This window comes from Stegostoma tigrinum, chromosome 14, assembly GCF_030684315.1.
Source record: "Stegostoma tigrinum isolate sSteTig4 chromosome 14, sSteTig4.hap1, whole genome shotgun sequence".
Taxonomy (NCBI): domain Eukaryota; kingdom Metazoa; phylum Chordata; class Chondrichthyes; order Orectolobiformes; family Stegostomatidae; genus Stegostoma; species Stegostoma tigrinum.
The window spans coordinates 49,039,808-49,058,219 of NC_081367.1; the positions used below are offsets into that span (position 1 = coordinate 49,039,808).

At 41.6% G+C, this 18,412-nt stretch overlaps 1 protein-coding gene across 1 annotated transcript in view; it reads right to left on the minus strand.

Moving 5' to 3' along the window:
• Positions 1–16,384, minus strand: part of LOC125457429 (NACHT, LRR and PYD domains-containing protein 3-like) — a 34,387-nt gene extending 18,003 nt beyond the window's left edge. The window contains exons 1-7 of the mRNA XM_048541607.2: positions 16,234–16,384; positions 7,611–7,665; positions 7,162–7,293; positions 7,033–7,056; positions 3,122–4,865; positions 1,160–1,246; positions 799–969 (exon numbers count right to left, since the gene is read on the minus strand). Of these exons, the coding sequence (XP_048397564.1) occupies positions 799–969; positions 1,160–1,246; positions 3,122–4,865; positions 7,033–7,056; positions 7,162–7,293; positions 7,611–7,620 (2,168 nt within the window). The 5' untranslated portion in view covers positions 7,621–7,665; positions 16,234–16,384. The remainder of the gene's footprint in view (positions 1–798; positions 970–1,159; positions 1,247–3,121; positions 4,866–7,032; positions 7,057–7,161; positions 7,294–7,610; positions 7,666–16,233) is intronic.
• Between the last annotated feature and the right edge of the window lie 2,028 nt (positions 16,385–18,412).

Consider the following 18,412-nt stretch of genomic DNA (forward strand, 5'->3'; position numbering starts at 1 on the left):
TGGGGTCATGATCAAGGGATCAAGGAGGAGGTGTCACAGAGTTGGCGTCTGGCCTCAGCGATGTAGAGGTCAGTGTGCCATACTACCACTGCGCCACCCTTGTCTGTGGGTTTGCCCCATCCCCATCCCCCTTTTCTGATGAAGGTTCTAGGCCCGAAACGTCAGCTTTTGTGCTCCTAAGATGCTGCTTGGCCTGCTGTATTCATCCAGCTCCACACTTTGTTATCTTGGAACATCCAGAGGTGCTGTTCTTTCATAGCTAAAAACAAGGAGCCTTCCATCTTCCTTGAAACCTGTTTCCGAATCAACCCAGCTTACCTGCTCAATTAAGTTCCAGCGATTTGATGCTGGAAGGCAAGGTAGCTGTGGATAAAAGTCTATGATTTCAAAGCTTTCACTTTTGGCAATTATCATTTCAACTTTAAAATATCAACTTTAAAAATTGCATGAATACCATAAAGACTGAAGTGATCCCATTTTTATAAATATAACTTTTAATGTTATCTGTAACCAATCTTTGTGCATCTGTCTTGCTAATTTCACTGTTTGTTAAAGACTTTGAGTGTGAGATAAACGAACATTTTCCTTTTAGGTTGAAAGGATTTCTGCAAGGTTAATTTGTATTGAATTTTTGATTTCCAACAGTAACATATGGGCACATACACATACAAATCCATTGCTCATGTATGACCTGCAGGAAAACAATTTTAAAGCTTCCATCAAATATGAACAAAAAAATGTATTTTTTATATCTATCTGATGCTTGCAACATAATTACAACCTTAAGAACTTGCTCACCTTAACATTTGTAGTGAGCACTTCTGAGCTTCTAGCGCTTTGCAAAGTAAAATGAAACCTTTGTCTTGTATATTATTATCACTCAAGTCCAAAAGGATTATCTTGTGGTTGTCAGCCAGAGCAGTAGCAAGGTGCTCACAACTTTTATGAGTAAGATTGTTTCCATCTAACCTACAGAACACAAAAAGATGGGAAAATATCATTTAGAAGACTGTTTGTATTTAAAATACAATGCATTCTTTCTTAAATACAAAGACATTGTCTCCACATCTTTTTTCTCTTGACAATGTGAAAGTGTCCACAATAAAAAAAAGTGGCATCATAGCACTTTGCTTAATACTTTACACATGTTCCAACTTACTTCACATTTTGTAATTTGCAATCCTGGCTTCGCATTACATCTGTGAGTATTTTGACTCCACAGTCTCTGATGTTGGCCCCAGATAATCTAAGTATGAACAATTTATAAATAAATACCAACAGCGTAAGCATAATTTAAACATGATTCATCACTTTTGTTTGCAATTGCGTTACCATTGTAGATAAAGAATATTTAAGAAATGGCTTACATTTATTTATAAATCACCTTTCCCGATGTCAGCATGTCCCAAAGTGCTTTACAGACCATTATGTAAACTTAGAATTTGGTTATACTGGATTTCTCTTCTGAAATCTTTCGGTATGTCATATGATTCTCCACTGAGATATGTCCCGCTATTTTTTTAAAACTGTGATTTATAACCAGTGGGGGAAAGGATTATAAATATTTTGATGATAATGTTTGCAGAGCATTCCTCCCAGCGTGTAATGTTTAGAAATCACATTGAAATTTTCTAATGACTATTCTAAAATGGGCGGCCAACCAAAGAAACTCTAGTGGGCACACTGGAAACATCTCTGTCATTTAATTCTGCTGCAGGCATTTGCTGGTCTGATGCTTGTAATGAATATGCCTTTCATGTTTATAACTAATGTCATACAAGCTGAAAGGGTGGTTCATTCTTTATGGGTTGTCATAATCCATATGATGAGATTTACACACACTCATAGGAAATGTAGCCTGTTGGATATCAACCCTGATTTCAGAGCTAGGCTTCAATCTGTAGCACTGCCAGAATCGGCTTTCAAACTATACCTTTCAACCACAGGATATGAATGTTAACCACTAATCCACACGTCAGGTCCAATTATTTGTTATATGGTGATGCCAATATTAGGGTTGCTAACACTTTGTGGACTTTGCTGGCTGACCAGCAACTACTGCACATCCGAGCTGCCCGGGAGCAGTTGGTGGCGAACTGCTTCGTGAACTGCCGTGGTCATTTTGTGTAAGTACACCTACAATGCCATTAAAGGGGAAGTTCCAGGGTTTTGACTCAGGGACACTCAAGGAATGGCCACGTATTTCCAAATCAGGATGGTGACAGGCTTGGAGGGGAACCTGTCGGTGGTGTGTAATCGAGGAGAAAAATCATTAAGGCATTAAACTTTTTCTTTGTTGTGTCTCCTTTGAAGATTTTGTTTGTTACGAAGGAATTGAAAATGAGAATAAAAGCTGTGTAGGAGGACTGGTTGGAATTATTTGATAGAAAGGAGGCGATGGCCTAATAGTATTATTGCTGGACTGTTAATCCAGAAACTCAGGTAATGCTCAGGGGACCTGGGTTCAAATTCTGCCGTGACATTAATGTTCTCTGGGGAACGAAACTGCCATTCTAACCTGGGCTGGCCTACATGTGACTCCAGACCCACAGCAATGTGGTTGGCTCTTAACTGAGATGGTCAATAAATGTTGGCCAAGCAATGTGGATAAATTAAAACAAAACGGCAGGAATATGTTTGGGTAGAATTAAGAAGCCACTACTTGTGGGATACATAGGGTAATCAGTTCTACAGACCCATCCCCGGGCCTGCTTTATCAAGGGATCCAGAGGCCTTATGGGGTTATCACAAACGCATTTCGAGATAGGAATCTAGGCTTTCGGGTTTTCGTAACCAGCCTGTTTGCAGGTATTGCAACACACGTCTGGAGCAAGAGGGACCAGAACCCAAGGTCTCCTGCTTCAAAGATTGGGACACTGCCATTGTGCCACGACAGCCCTAGGTGCTTTGCATGTTAAGAACTGCCTGGTGGAGACTTGATGGGGAATGTTCCAAATGAACAAATGGAGTTCAAACATCCAAGCATATTAGACTGATTAAAAAAACTATTTGGAGCTACGGAGAATGCCCCGAATGTTGCGTAAATTCAGAACTCAAAAAAAAACTGACTGTTGCCAATGTAGGAAATGATGTGACCTGTGGAGGATTAGTGAACACTCACTTTATCCCGGTGAAGTAGTTTGCGGTTAACAGCAGCCTGCGTATGCCAATGGATGGCAGTTTGTACATTGACAGATCCAGCTCTTGGTAGCTCTCCTCTGACATCTGCAGAACAAAAGCCAGCGCCGAGCACTGAGCAGGAGACAGGCTCCCGGAAGAAAAGTTCCCAGACTTGAAAGCAGCTTTGATTTCCTCGAGGGCAGAGGTATCATTCAGCTCATTCAGACAGTGCAAAATGTCAATGGTTTGTTCCGGAGGAATGTTTGCCTGCAAGGTTTTCTTCAAGAACTTCGCGATTTTCTTTGAGTCGTCTCTCTCCTTGTTTTTCCCATCACTGGCCAGGAGCCCTTCCAAAAATTGCTGACTTTTTGCAGTTCCCAGTCCGCAAAGGAATCTGAGGAAGAATTCCTGGCGACCTTTCCCATCCTTGATGGCAGATGCACAAGCCTCTTTGCAAATCTGGGAATAGCTCTGTTTTTCAAACAGTTTAAAACTCTTTCCGAGAACGTTTTTCTTCTGGTTGTAAAAGGCAAGAAAAACATAGAGGGCTGCAAAATACTCCTGCACTGCCAAATGGACAAAGGAATAGTTAGATTTGCTGCCGTCAGCAATCTCTTTGCAAAGCCCACCGCAAACCAAGGAGAGCTCGATGTTGTTCTGTTTTAACTCTTCCTCACTGAATAAGACGGTGTCGCAGCCTTTGATGTTGCTTTTTTCAAAGGACAGCTTCCCCAGCGCGAGGATTGAGTCATGCTTTGACTTCAGCGACCTAACCTGCGTGTCTTTATTCACAACCTCAAGCTTTTCCTCTTGGAATAAAATCAAATGCACCAGGAAGTGAGAGTACACTTCTGTCAGTGTCTGCGGTATCTCATCCTGAGCGTCCAACACGGTTTCCAAAACCGAGAACAGAATCGAACAAAAAGCGGGGACCGTGCACATGAAAAACAGGTTCCTCTGTTTCTTCATGACCTGGAGCATCCTTTGGGTCAATGCCTGGTCTTCGCATCGCCTGCGGAAGTAATCTTCCTTCTCCTGGTCCCGGAATCCTGTGATTTCAGTCACCCTGCTGATGTTATGGGCAGGGATGCTGTTTTTGGTCCCGGGTCGCGTAGTTATCCAAATGGAAGCCGTTGGGATTAATTCCTTTTTGATGAGATTGACGAGGAGGGCTCCCAATGCGATCGCCCCGGTCACATCTCGGTAGACAATGTGTTTGTTAAAGTCCACTTCCAGGTCGCCGTCTGACAGACCGTCAAAGATAAACAGCATTCGGATCGATTCATTGGCCAACAAGCTGGCACATTTTTCAATGTAGGGGTAATACTGTTTGACCAGGTCAGGCAGACTGATTTCTTGCTTCACTGTGGACAGCAGGCTGAGCTCCCGGAAAGGGAAACTGAAAATGAAATCATATTCAGACAGGGCAGCGCCGGTAGCCCAATCATAGATGAGTTTTTGGACGAGGACTGATTTTCCAATCCCCGCCAACCCCTTGGTAACAACCGTCAGAGGCTCCCTGCTCTGTCCTGACACAGGGCTGAAAATGTCCCTATATTCAATCACCCTCTCTTCAGACTTCTCTTTCGCATTCTCGCTGCTGTCGCCCTCAGTGATGCGCACGTTAATAAATCGCTCACGCAGCAAAACGCGTTTTTTCCCTTTCTTCTCGGTTTCTATCAGGTATTCAACCGCCTCTTCTGATTTTTTTTTGTGGATGACTTTGAGCTTTTTCAAGTCAGTCCCTGTGATGGAGACACGAAAAGGTAGCGGTTACAGAAATGACTCTCCACAAATCTCCGACCTGTCGGTCACCGGAACTTCCAGATTTGGTTTTTGCAATAGGAAAGAAGTGTTGAAGAAATCTCAGGAAGCCCAGTTTGTGGAAAAGCACCCGACCCCAGAAGTAAGGAATGAAGTTAGAGAGAGGAGTAATGATGCGGTAGCTGGGTTACAGGGACTAAGGATGTGGCGAGGTCAGGGCTTTATAAAACTGGACAAAAGATATTGAGGAAAGTCAAAGGGTACGGGGTCGTTCACAGCAAGTTAAAATATGGAGTTGGATCAGGAGGTGTAATGGAAGACCTGGCAAATAGAGTACAGTTGTGGAAACGCATGAAATTGTCCATTTGGCAGAAAGAAGAAAGAAAAGGCCTATTATCTAAATAGTGAGAAGTTGCAGTGCTCTGAGATGAGGAGGGAACCAGCTGTCCTACATCACAAATCACAGAAGGTTAGTATACAGAAACAGCAAGTAGTCAGGAAAACTAATAGAACGTAATGGTTTATGTCAAGAATGTAAGAGCACGGAGTTTATAATTCAATTATACAGGGCATTGGTGAAATAGCCTCTGGAATATTGTGTGGACTATTGGTCGTTGTACTTACAGAAGGTTGTTATTGCTTTGGAAGCAGATCGGAGAAAGTTTCCTTGACTCATACCTGGAATGAGCAGATTGCTTTATGAGCAAAGGCTACACAGGCTAGGCCTGAATCCTTTCGAGCTCAGAAGAATCAGATTGACACATTTAAGATCCTGAAGGGATTTGACTGGGTAAATATTGGAAGGATGCTTCCTCTTGTGGGAGAATCAAGAACTAGGGGCCATAGTTTGAAAATATGTGGGCACCTATTTAAAGCGGAGATGGGAAACTTCTTTTCTCTCAGAGCTGAGGGTCTTTGGAATTCTCTGCCTCAAAAGGCAGTCGATGCAGAATCTTTAAATATTCTTGAGACAGAGGTAGATAGATTCTTGATTATGGAAGAGACAAAAGACTATCAGGGATATGTAGGAATTTGGAATTGAGGTTCAAAACAGATCAGCCATAATCTTATTGAATGGTGGACTAGGCTCAAAGGGCAGAGTGGACTTCTCTTGGTCTTTGTTCACATGACGTAATCGTAGATATGCTGCAGTTTGCATGCACTGATGTTTGGGAGTGGTTGATAATGACGTGAATGTAGATATTGGTATCAAAAGCTGTGCAACCAATTTCTTTCATTGTGGTATACGTGAAACAAACACAGAAAATAATGGAGAACAGCAGGTTTGGCAGCATCTATGGAGTAAGAGCCACAGTTGACATTTTGAGTCTAATATGACATCTTCAGAAGTATAGGCAAGCTTGGAAATCTTCTTGACATTGGAGATGGCACACAAAAACAAACAAGACAATGTTGTGTCTAGGCTGAGTATGCAGATTGCACATGGAAAGCAGTTTGAGGCTAATATTTATATTTTCCAGTTAAATGAACTAATCCATTAAGTATTAGTTGAGTTCAGCAACGAGCAACTAGCTAGATCTGAGTAAAAACAAAATTAAAATATTACAATCACAGTGAGTTGAACATGTAGAAAATACGATATGAAGAAGATTAAAATTTTGGCAAAGATCTGCAGCTCAGGCTATGGGCAAGGTTGTGGGCTTGCTCGCCGAATTGGCTTGCTTTCGTTCAGATGTTTTGTCACCATGCTAGGTGATATCATCAGTGAGGCCTCCAATGAGGCAATATTATTCTATTCCGCTTGGAATTTATACTGTCCAATCCATTACAGTGATTGGTGTCATTTCCGGTTTTGATCTGTATGGGTTTGTATATGAGTTTCATATTCAAACCGATACAGAATAAAATCAGAAATGACACTACTCACCATAACGGACTGAACAGTATAAATTCCAAGCAGAGTAGAATAATATCGCTTCATCGGAGGCTCTACTGATGATGTCACCTAGCATGGTGACAAAACATCTGAACGAAAGCAAGCCAATTCGGCGAGCAAGCCCACAACCTCATGAAGAAGATTCTTTTTCAGAAAATTATCAGAATTCACATTTTCTTGGCTGTTGATTTCATTTACCTTTCGCTCTGCTCCTGAATCACAGCATCAATTTGATTCATTTTATCACATACCTGAAAGTTTTTTTTCGTAAGCTCCTGAAATAAAAGAAACATTCAAATTGTAAATCTAAATCCAAAACAAAAAGTTTTAAAAGTATCCAAATTGTTGAACAAACGCATGATAATAATAAGTGAAATTACCTCCATAGTGATTAACAATTGTCTTGTTGCCCATGGAGATGTTCAGAGGTCCAGAGGACTTATCACTTTGGATGTTGGGTGCAAACACTTTCCCACCACTTGAGACTGACAGATTATTTTTAATTCTGTGGCCTTTATTATATAAGTTTAAAAGAAATGTACATTTGGTAAAAGCATTGTTTCATTTGCAAACAAATTTGTTGAACTAGTCAAACATATATTCTTGAAACAAGCAAATGTATCAAACATGCTTAATTCTGAAACTTGTTGAACTTGTTTAAAGAAGTAAAAAGACATTTTCAATAATTTTTAATATACAATAACATGCTTCTAAAGGCACATTGTCCAGTCATATTCTGGAAATTTACCTCTCTATATATTTTTATTAACTTGTTTATAAATAAATTGATTGGTTTATTCATTAGTGATTTTGTTATTTTCTGACTCACCTGCCGCCATGATGCTGATCTGTAGATCACTATAATTAGGAACTTGAAACTTTCTCTGAAAGGAAAGATTAAAATTTTTAAGTTTGAATTGTGCTAAAATTGTATTTTAGTTTAGTCTATTGTATGATCACAGCAGGATAAAGGAACAATCTCCTTTCATAGGAACTTACAGCTAGAAACAGAAATAGATAATTTAGCCCTTTGAGCCTGTTTCACCATTCATTAAGCTCATGGTTCATCTGGTCTGAACTCCATTCTTCTGTCTGTATCGCATAATCATCTACTCCCATGTCGATCAAAAATCTATCTAACTCAGCCTTAAATACGACTCACTACCATTGAAGAAGGGAATCCACATTCCAATAACTGTTCTATAGAAACAAAATTGGCTTGATCTCTGTCAAAAAAGGAGCCTTCTCATTCATGAACTACATTGCCTAGTTTTAGTTATCACCACAAGAAGAAAACATCCTCCTGATGTGCATCCTGCCCAGTTGCCTCCAGGGCTTAAATGGTTCAACAAGGTAATCCCTCATTCTTCTAAACTCAAATGGCTATAGGTCCAACCTGTTCAACCTAAGAATGAGAGATAATGGGAACTGGAGATGCTGGAGAATCCAAGATAACAAAGCGTGAAGCTGGATGAACACAGCAGGCCCAGCAGCATCTCAGGAGCACAAAAGCTGATGTTTCGGGCCTAGACCCTTCATCGGAGAGGGGGATGGGGAGAGGGTTCTGGAATAAATAGGGAGAGAGGGGGAGGCGAACCGAAGATGGAGAGAAAAGAAGATAGGTGGAGAGGAGAGTATAGGTGGGGAGGTAGGGAGGGGATAGGTCAGTCCAGGGAAGACGGGCAGGTCAAGGAGGTGGGATGAGGTTAGTAGGTAGGAAATGGAGGTGCGACTTGAGGTGGGAGGAAGGGATGGGTGAGAGGAAGAACAGGTTAGGGAGGCAGAGACAGGCTGGGCTGGTTTTGGGATGCAGTGGGGGGAGGGGAAGAGCTGGGCTGGTTGTGTGATGCAGTGGGGGGAGGGGACGAACTAGGCTGGTTTTGGGATGCGGTGGGGGAAGGGGAGATTTTGAAGCTGGTGAAGTCCACATTGATACCATTGGGCTGCCGGGTTCCCAAGCAGAATATGAGTTGCTGTTCCTGCAACCTTCGGGTTCCTAGTGGCACTGCAGGAGGCCCATGATGGACATGTCGTCTGAAGAATGGGAGGCGGAGTTAAAATGGTTCGCGACTGGGAGGTGCAATTGTTTATTGTGAACCGAGCAGAGGTGTTCTGCAAAGCAGTCCCCAAGCCTCCGCTTGGTTTCCCCAATGTAGAGGAAGCCACACCGGGTACAATGGATACAGTATACCACATTGGCAGATGTGCAGGTGAACCTCTGCTTAATGCGGAAAGTCGTCTTGGGGCCTGGGATGAGTGTGAGGGAGGAGGTTTGGGGGCAAGTGTAGGACCTCCTGCAGTTGCAGGGGTAGGTGCTGCGTGTGGTGGGGTTGGAGGGCAGTGTGGAGCGAACAAGGGAGTCATGGAGAGAGTGGTCTCTCTGGAAAGCAGACAAAGGTGGGGATGGAAAAATGTCTGGGATGCTGGGGTCGGATTGTAGATGGCAGAAGTGTCGGAGGATGAAGCGTTGTATCCGGAGGTTGGTGGGGTGGTGTGTGAGAATGAGGGGGATCCTCTTAGGACGGTTGTGGCAGGGGCGGGGTGTGAGGGATGTGTTGCTGGAAATGCGGAAGACGCGGTCAAGGGTGTTCTCGACCACTGCGGGGGGAAAGTTGCGGTCCGAAGGTTGCAGGAACAGCAACTCATATTCTGCTTGGGAACCCTGCAGCCCAATGGTATCAATGTGGACTTCACCAGCTTCAAAATCTCCCCTTCCCCCACCGCATCCCAAAACCAGCCCAGTTCATCCCCTCCCCCCACTGCATCCCAAAACTAGCCCAGTCTGTCTCTGCCTCCCTAACCTATTCTTCCTCTCACCCATCCCTTCCTCCCACCCCAAGCCGCACCTCCATTTTCTACCTACTAACCTCATCCCACCTCCTTGACCGGCCCATCTTCCCTGGACTGACCTATACCCTCCCTACCTCCCCACCTATACTCTCCTCTCCACCTATCTTCTTTTCTCTCCATCTTCGGTCCACGTCCCCCTCTCTCCCTATTTATTCCAGAACCCTCTCCCCATCCCCCTCTCTGATGAAGGGTCTAGGCCCGAAACGTCAGCTTTTGTGCTCCTGAGATGCTGCTGGGCCTGCTGTGTTCATCCAGCTTCACACTTTGTTATCAACCTAAGAATGAGTCGAGTGAACCTGATATGCCTGTAAATAAATCGTCTCATTTTTAATGTGAGTAACCAAAACTGTACACTATGCTCCAGATTCTGTCCCATTGACGCCTTTTGTAACAGCAGCAAAATGCCCTTTTATTATGCAATATAAATTGCAATGAAATAACAACATTCCATTTGCCTTCTTAATCACTTGCTATACCTATGTACTTAATAGCACGGTGTACTTAATGGTTAGTTAACTCCCATCAAAGGGTTAAAACTCTTGGGGCACATTTTCAAAACCCATTAAAGCGCCTGGTGAAATTTCAAATAAAGTGATAACTTTGGAATATAAATTTAGTCTCAGCAACAGTGTATATGAAACCTGTTGGGTTAATTAATTACCTTTAGAGAAAAACATGTGGCCTAACTATGACTTTCAACACGGAATAATCTAGTATGCCACTCAGTTAAAGGCCATTTGGGGGTAAGTAATCATTGCTGCTCTTGCCAGCAATGTGCATGCCCCATGGGGGCATCTAAAAAAAAGGACACCCAGATTCATTTGAACGACTGAGTTCGGTAATTTCTCTTTATTTTAATGGTATGCTATTCTTCCTGCATAAATGGATATATTGCACCTGCTAAATTCCTGCCCGCTCAATTAATCTGATTGAATTGCTTTGCAACTCTCTTCTTGAGAGCATAGTTTCCTGCCTATTTTGGTGTCATTTGCAAATTTTGCAACCACACAATCAGTGTCCTTTGTCCATATCATTAATATAGGTTGTTAATATTTACAGCTATAGTTTACTGATCTGAAAAATATTCTTTGGTCTTCTGTATTCACCTTTGATGTGGCACATTAACAAATGACTTTTGGAAATCCAACAACATCACATCTACCATCTTCTGTTTATCCCCACGAATAAAGTTTTGTCAAAAAAGTTCAAGTGGATTGGTTAAACACCTTTTACAGAGTCATGTTGGCTCAGCCTGATCACATTGCCATTTTCTAAGTATCCTACTATGACGTTTTTTTACATGATAGGACATAAGATAGCAAGTGCCATTTGAGTTGACATCAAATGGTTGAAATGTTATGTGATTAAACCTCCAACTATAATAGCAAACATAATTGGTAATCTGACACCGGGCTTTGAAGTCTTCTGGCGAATCTTACTTGAAGAATGACACAGAATTATGTAGGATCTATAACATAAAAACAGGCTGTATGACATGACAGCACTTAAACTCCATTCTAACCTCCATCTGTCCTTCCTTGTCTAACCTCATCTGCAGTGTCCTTTATTCCCTTCTCCCTCATATGCTTATCTCACCTCTGCTTAGATGCATTTTTACTATTCACGTCAGCTACCTCATACTGGTAGTGAGTTCCACAATCTCACCAATCTCTGTGCAAAGGATTATGTTGGAAATAATTTAACTCAGATAAAATATTATAGCAGCACTTTAAAGGCAATTGTCTTCAGGAATCCATTAATTTATTTCAATGCTTAAAACATATGGTAACAAATGAAAAGCCCCGCTATCCAGCATTAAAGTAGCTAGTTTGACTTGCCAAGCGTTAAAAAGTGCATGAAAATGGCATTTGTAGGCAACATTTCTCCCTTTAATACCGAAGATCTCCAGCAGCAAGAAGTCCATCAAAAGAAAATGATCCCATTGGAATTGAAGGACACCCTCCAATTAAAGGACTGGAGTCAGCAACATGGCGAAAGTGCCACTTGTGGCATGAAAAACCTGTAGACTTATCAGGAGAAAGGAAATTTTGTGAACTCTTCACTACGCACTCATTATTATATCTTGCTCAGTGCTTTTTTTGCCTATAGTCTGTATATTTTTCATCTTAAAGCACGTCTAATTTCCTTTTAAATTATCCATGGAATCATATTCTCCTCTCCCCTTTAGAACTTCTTCCAATAATTTCAGATCTACCATCTCTTGTGATTGATCCACTAATCAGTGGGACTGTTTCTCCCAATTTGTGCTCCCAAAATTGCTCACCGCCTTGAAAAGTCTGTTAGGTAACCTGTTAACCCTCTCTCTTTCCTGGCGGACAGTGCTAACTTTCTAAACCTTTCCTCATTAATGAAGTCACTCATCTCCAGAAAATTTCTGGTAACGATCTTGAAACTTAATGCTTCTGTATCTTGCTTGGTCCCTGAGATTGTCTGCAAGAATTCAGTTGAAGCATCATCAGTGATTTATAAAGTTGATGATTTTGTTTTCTTTTAAAATTCTGATCCTGTACTCACAACCACAAGTAATCACATGCTTTATGACCTCCTTATCAGCTTTGTTTGCTACCTTTAATAATTTGCGCAAACGAACGCAAAGGTCTCTTTTTATCAACAATTTTCGGACTTGTGCCTGTCATGATGATGCTTTTGATTTCTGAGTTCCCGTGGCTGATTTAACATCCGTGACTTCAAATGGATCAAAAACACTGACTTGCTCATGGTGTGTCTTCAGGCATCGCCTGATCCATACAGATTCGCCATGTTACATGAAAACAAGGTGAATTAAAGAGAAAGTAGGCAGAGCTGAAATTAACATTTTACCCAAGTGCAATGAAATCAGTCAGCCATAATGGGAGGAGTGAAAAAAATGTTCATCTCCTGTTTTTACTTATTATGAGAACATTTACATTTTGGAGAATGGACCTTGCTTGCAATTAGCAAGCTTGAAAATATAACTTCTGCAGACATGGAATATGCAACCAATCTGTATTTCGTCTGCCTTTTTGGCTGAATAGGGGGATGGATTTTAGATTGCAGAATTGAACACAGGTTGGAGAAGACTTTCTATCTATATTTCTCAAGAAGAAAAATGCCTGGTTACAACACTGATTGGAAAGAAATATCAGGAAACTAGGCACTTAAAAAGTAACTGCAATATTTGCTTCTGCTGATAGTTCAAGAAATCAACTCTCCAGCTGTGGTCAGGGGTTAAAATGTTATCACGTGGTTTAACCTGAGACCCCAAAGGATTCTGAGCTATATTTTGTTTTAGCTTCTTTTTGAACCAGCTACATCTTACAAAGGCTTTGTGCTGGAAGTCATATCTTTCTTATTTTTTTCAGTGTTTGCACCCATTAAACTAAGGAATGTTTGTAGAGAGGTGTAGCTTTGAGTTAAGAAAAATGAAAACATTTGTTGTGTCTAACTGTGGAGATCGAGGAAAGAGAAGCAGGCTCATTCTTTCTCAACTGGGCGTTATACTAAACTTTCTCTTCATATTTGTCCTCTTAACCTGTAACACTACACACCTCTCCATTGAATTCCATCTTTCATAAATTTGTCCATTCATATCTTGGATTCTCCAGCATCTGCAGTTCCCATTATCTCTCATTCATCATCCTATCTGTTTCACTTTAGACTAGATAACTATTAGCATCATGATTGACGACTTCGCCGAATTTTGCATTATCTGCAACCTTTACAGTGTTCCCTGCAATCAAATATAGGTTGTCATTAAAAGTTGTAAAGAGAAGGGAACCCAAAGTTTTGTAAGATGTCACTGCAAGTCACCTCCTAGCCTGGGAAACAGCTCACCACTACGACCCTTTCTTCATGCCTCAGATCCAATCTTGCACCTATACCAACCATTATTCTTAATTCCACAGGCTTCCAACTTCATGATAACCCTTCTTTGCCGCACTTTGCTGAATATTTTTAAGAGGTCCACATATACAGCATCGGGTTCTCTGTTGGTATCACTCTATCTATTACCTAACCAAGAAATGTAATTGAGTTAGTCCTACACAAATTACCTTTGGTAAATATTTTTCTATTAATGTCATGTCTTTTCAGATGGAAGTTTATTCTATCCCTGATAATGATTTTCATTAACTTCCCCACCACTGATGTTTGGTTGAGTGGCCTATAGTTTCCTCATTCATACTGCTCCTATTTCTCCAGTTATGGTATAACATTAGCAACCATCCTATCTTCCAGAATCAAATGAGGATTAAAAAGTTGTGAGCAGTGCTCCTGCTATCTCTATTTTTTTTCAGTAACCAAGGATGCATCCCATCTGGACGAGATTCACCAATTTTCTGTGTTGATAATCTGTTTACTACATCTTCTTCATCCATTCATCCTGTTCATAACTTTCCATTCCTGTATGGATGTTACATTCACGTCATGCTCCTTGTTGAAGACAGATGTAAAGTATCCATTTCTCTGACTCAACACACAAACCTCCCCTTCATGTCTTAGTATGCCCACGCATTTCTCTAAGAAACTGTTTATGAAAAGTTTAGAAAATATTTTAAGGTTTAATTTAAGAAGTAATGATGGAAACATTGCCAGTGTTCACTGTCATTGGTCTTTTGAAACTGAGTAACTTCAAGAGTCTTCAGTCAAATGTGGAAATCTAGATTCTAATATCTGTGATTCTGTGCTTCTCCAATGAGTGTTTCATTGAAGTTTGTGAAATCTGCAAACAAATAGAAGTTACACGTCCTTTTACATTATCAGTCATGCTGTAAATTGCTTTGAAAATTCTATAACTTGTTGAATGATGTGCAACTGAGTGTTCAATAGTGTGCCAAATAACTAACTAGTTCTGAAAAACTCCAGTGATCCACGCAGAACTTATTTAATACTTGTGGCATGTTAACATATTATGTTATGATAAGAAGACCGCCTAATATTTTTAGAAGAACATTTTAAAGGCTTGTTTAAACTATTTGTTCAAAGTCAAGAATGATAGTTCTTGGTGGGATTCTCACCATCACACCAGAGCTCAGAAATCACAAGTCGTGAAATCCCAGTGATGCTGTAACATCAGAGGAGGTAAATGGACAGCTAAATATATGGAACAACGCAGGAAAATAAGAGATCAGCAAATACTGGGAAAAGTAGAAGTTGGGAGAGGGTGGGAATGAAATGTGAAATTGATAAGGCAAGTCTCTCACCACTCCTTTGAAATTCAGGGCTGTTAACGCCACTTTCTGAGCCTACAGCTATTTTCCCTGAATCAATTGGGCCCGGTTAGTATGGAAGAGTGGAAAATCCTTCTCATGACTCAAACCAAAATCTGTGAAGCTATTTGTTTAGGGTGGCTGGAGAAGTAGGAGTTTCAACAGGGCAAGGACCAGAATCTCAATCAGGGTGGTGAAGTTGCAATAAGTCAGAATTTTCCAACTTATTCTTCTAATTAAGACTATGGAAGATCATTCTGGTCACTGGCTGGATTCAATGTTTCCAACAATGCTGAGCGAATCTTCAAACAATTTAATAAAGCAGATTTATTTTAACTCAGGAACAAAAACAAAGTTGCTAGAAAAGCTCAGCAGGCCTGGCAGCATCTGTGAAGGAAAAAACAGAGTTAACGTTTCAGGTCCGGAGACCCTTCCTCAGAACCAGACCTGAAACATTCACTCTGTTTTTAACTTTGCAGATGCTGCCAGACCTGAGGAGCTTTTCCAGCAACTTTGTTTTTGTTCCTGATTTACAGCATCCGCAGTTCTTTCGGTTTTTATTTTAGCTCTCATGCTTTAAATAAAGATCTGTTCTCATCTCTTTCTCAAGCTAAATGTAATCCATAAAAATAGGAATTGTGATTGCATGACAGTACTCCTGCTATTAGCCTGAAGAAAATAATGGGAAGCTGGATGAGTCAGTTGTGCTCCCACCTCGGAATATCCAAGGATTTCCTTGATCAGTTATAATAGCTTGGGTCACATTTACATTCTGATGGTTAGATATATGAATGAAAGGTAGAAAGAGGCAACTGTCTGGTTTTGATGCAGGTTAAGAATATAGTGCCAGGAGGTTGTCTGCCAGTATGAAGTTAAATTAGTGGAGAGCATCAGGACTGTTTGGTTCTGAGGAAGATAGTGGTGTGAGATGGGAGGATGCCATGACGCTGGTGATTTATAAATTCCTTGTAAGGCGTGATAAAACATTTGTGCTCTTCTTAGCATCATAAATGTAAATGTTGAAATCCTTAGTTGGTCTTCTTATCAATCATGTTAGACAGGCAATCATCTACGTCCCCACTCCCTGATCATTACCCGCAGAAGGTAAGACTGTACAATATTATTCAGGTTCTTTGACCGTCTTTGGACCTTGAAGAGCTTATATCAATGAAGCAACCACCAATTCACAGCTATTTTGATAATTTACTCACAGTCTTCCAAAAAAGTACGCTGGTTTGGTGTTCACCCAAAGAAAATTGTTTCATGAATTATATTTCTACAATTTTATTACATTAAAAATTAACACTCCAGTAGAAAATTGCTTTTACTAATGAGTACGAATATTTCTTTTCAAACAAATAGTCAATGTAATATAAATTTACGGATTTGACTTACCTCAAATAATGCAGCTCTGTCTGTGGAACGTTAATCTTTTACAACATTAAGTTCAAATGCATAATCAATGCATTATCAATTTTTCAAATTTCTACGTGTTAAATTTGTAGTTGATGAACTGAGATGCATGGACAATGCAGCTCTGGTTAGATTTGTGAGGTTTAATTCTGTTTTTCACTTTGGCTTGCTGTTAAGATTAAATATTAACTCCAGCAACACTGCAATAATATTTATAACCGCTACTTTATTGCATATATACATTTATTATGTGCCTTTATTGCTTTGTTATTTTCTGCACTTCTAAAATTTGCTTATCTCATTAAAAAAGAGCTATGGTCGAACCATTTCTATTTTGACAGAAGCAAAATGAAATGATGGAATATATTTATTTTCCATTTGTTGATATTTTTGGAAAATAAATTCATGATTATTAGTATTTGGATTCTGGCTAAGCCTAATATACTGAGTTAAGACAACAAGTTACCATTACACTGTTACTGACCTAACAGAGGTTTTGCAAAGAGTTGTAGGAAATGCAGATGCTGGAGAATCTGAGATAACATGGTGTAGAGCTGGATGAACACAGCAGGCCAAGCAGCATCAGAGGAGCAGGAAAGTTGACGTTTCAGACCTAGACTCTTCTTCAGAAATGGGGGAGGGGAAGGGGATTCTGAAATAAATAGGGAGGGGGGAGGCGGATAGAAGATGGATAAAGAAGAGTATAGGTGAAGAGGAGACAGACAGGTCAAAGAGGCGGGGATAGACCTAGTAAAGGTGGGGAGTTAGGGAGGGGATAGGTCAGTCCAGGGAGGACGGACATGTCAAGGGAGTGGGAAGAGGCTGGTAGGTAGGAGATGGGTTTGGGGCTTGAGGTGGTAGGAGGGGATAGGTGGGAGGAGGGACAGGTTAGGGAGGCAGGGATAAGCTGAGCTGGTTTTGGGATGCGGTTGGGGGAAAGGAGAATTTGAAGTTGTGAAATCCACCATGATACCGTTGTGCTGCAGTGTTCCCAAGTGAAAAATGAGATGCTGTTCCTGCAATCTTCAGGTGGTATCGTTGTGGCACTGCAGGGAGGCCCAGGATGGACATATCGTCTAAGGAGTGGGAGGGGGAGTTGAAATGGTTCGCGACTGGGAGGTGGAGTTGTTCAGTGCGAACTAAGTGTAGGTGTTCCACAAAGCGGTCCCCAAGCCTCTGCTTGGTTTCCCCAATGTAGTGGAGGCCACATCTGGAACAGCAGATACAGTGTACCACATTAGCAGATGTGCAGGTGAACATCTGTTAGATGGGAAGGTCTTCTTTGGGCCTGGGATGGGGGTGAGGGGAGAAGTGTAGGGGCATGTGTAGCACATCCTGTGCTTGCAGGAAAAAGTGCTGGGGGTGGTGGGGCAGGAGGGGAGTGTGGAGCGGGCAAGGGAGTGGTCCCTCCAGAAAGCAGATAAGGTTAGGCAGGGATAAATATCTTTGAAGGTGGGATTAGATTGAAGATAGCGGAAGTGTCGGAGGATGATGCGTTGGATCCGGAGCTTGGTGGGGTGGTACATGAGGACGAGGGGAATTCTGTTTTGGCTGTTATTGCGGGGAGGGGGTGTGAGGGATGAATTGCAGGAAATGTGGGAGACATGGTCGAGGGTGCTCTCGACCACTGATGGGGGGGAGTTGCAATCCTTGAAAAACAAGGACATCTGAGACGTTTGAGAGTGGAATGCCTCATCCTGGGGGCAGATGCGGCGGAGGCGAAGGAATTGGGAATAGGAGATGATATTTTTGCAAGAAGGTGGGTGGATGGAGGTGTACTGTAGGCAGCTGTGGGAGTTGGTAGGCCTGAAATGGATATTGGTTTCCAGGTGGTTGCCAGAGATGGAAACAGAGAGATCCAAGAAGGAGAGCGAGGTATCAGAGATGGTCCAGGTGAACTTAAGGTTGGAGTGGAAGGTGTTGGTGAAGTGGATGAACTGTTCAAGCTCCTCGTGGGAGCATGAGGCGGCGCTGATACAGTCATCAATATAATGGAGGAAGAGGTGGGGTTTAGGGCCAGTGAAGGTATGGAAGAGGAATTGTTCCATGTAACCTACAAAGAGGCAGGAATAGCTTGGGCCCATGAGGGTACCCATGGCCACCCCCTTTGTCTGTAGTAAGTGGGAGGAAATGAGAGAGAAGTTGTTGAGGGTGAGGACGA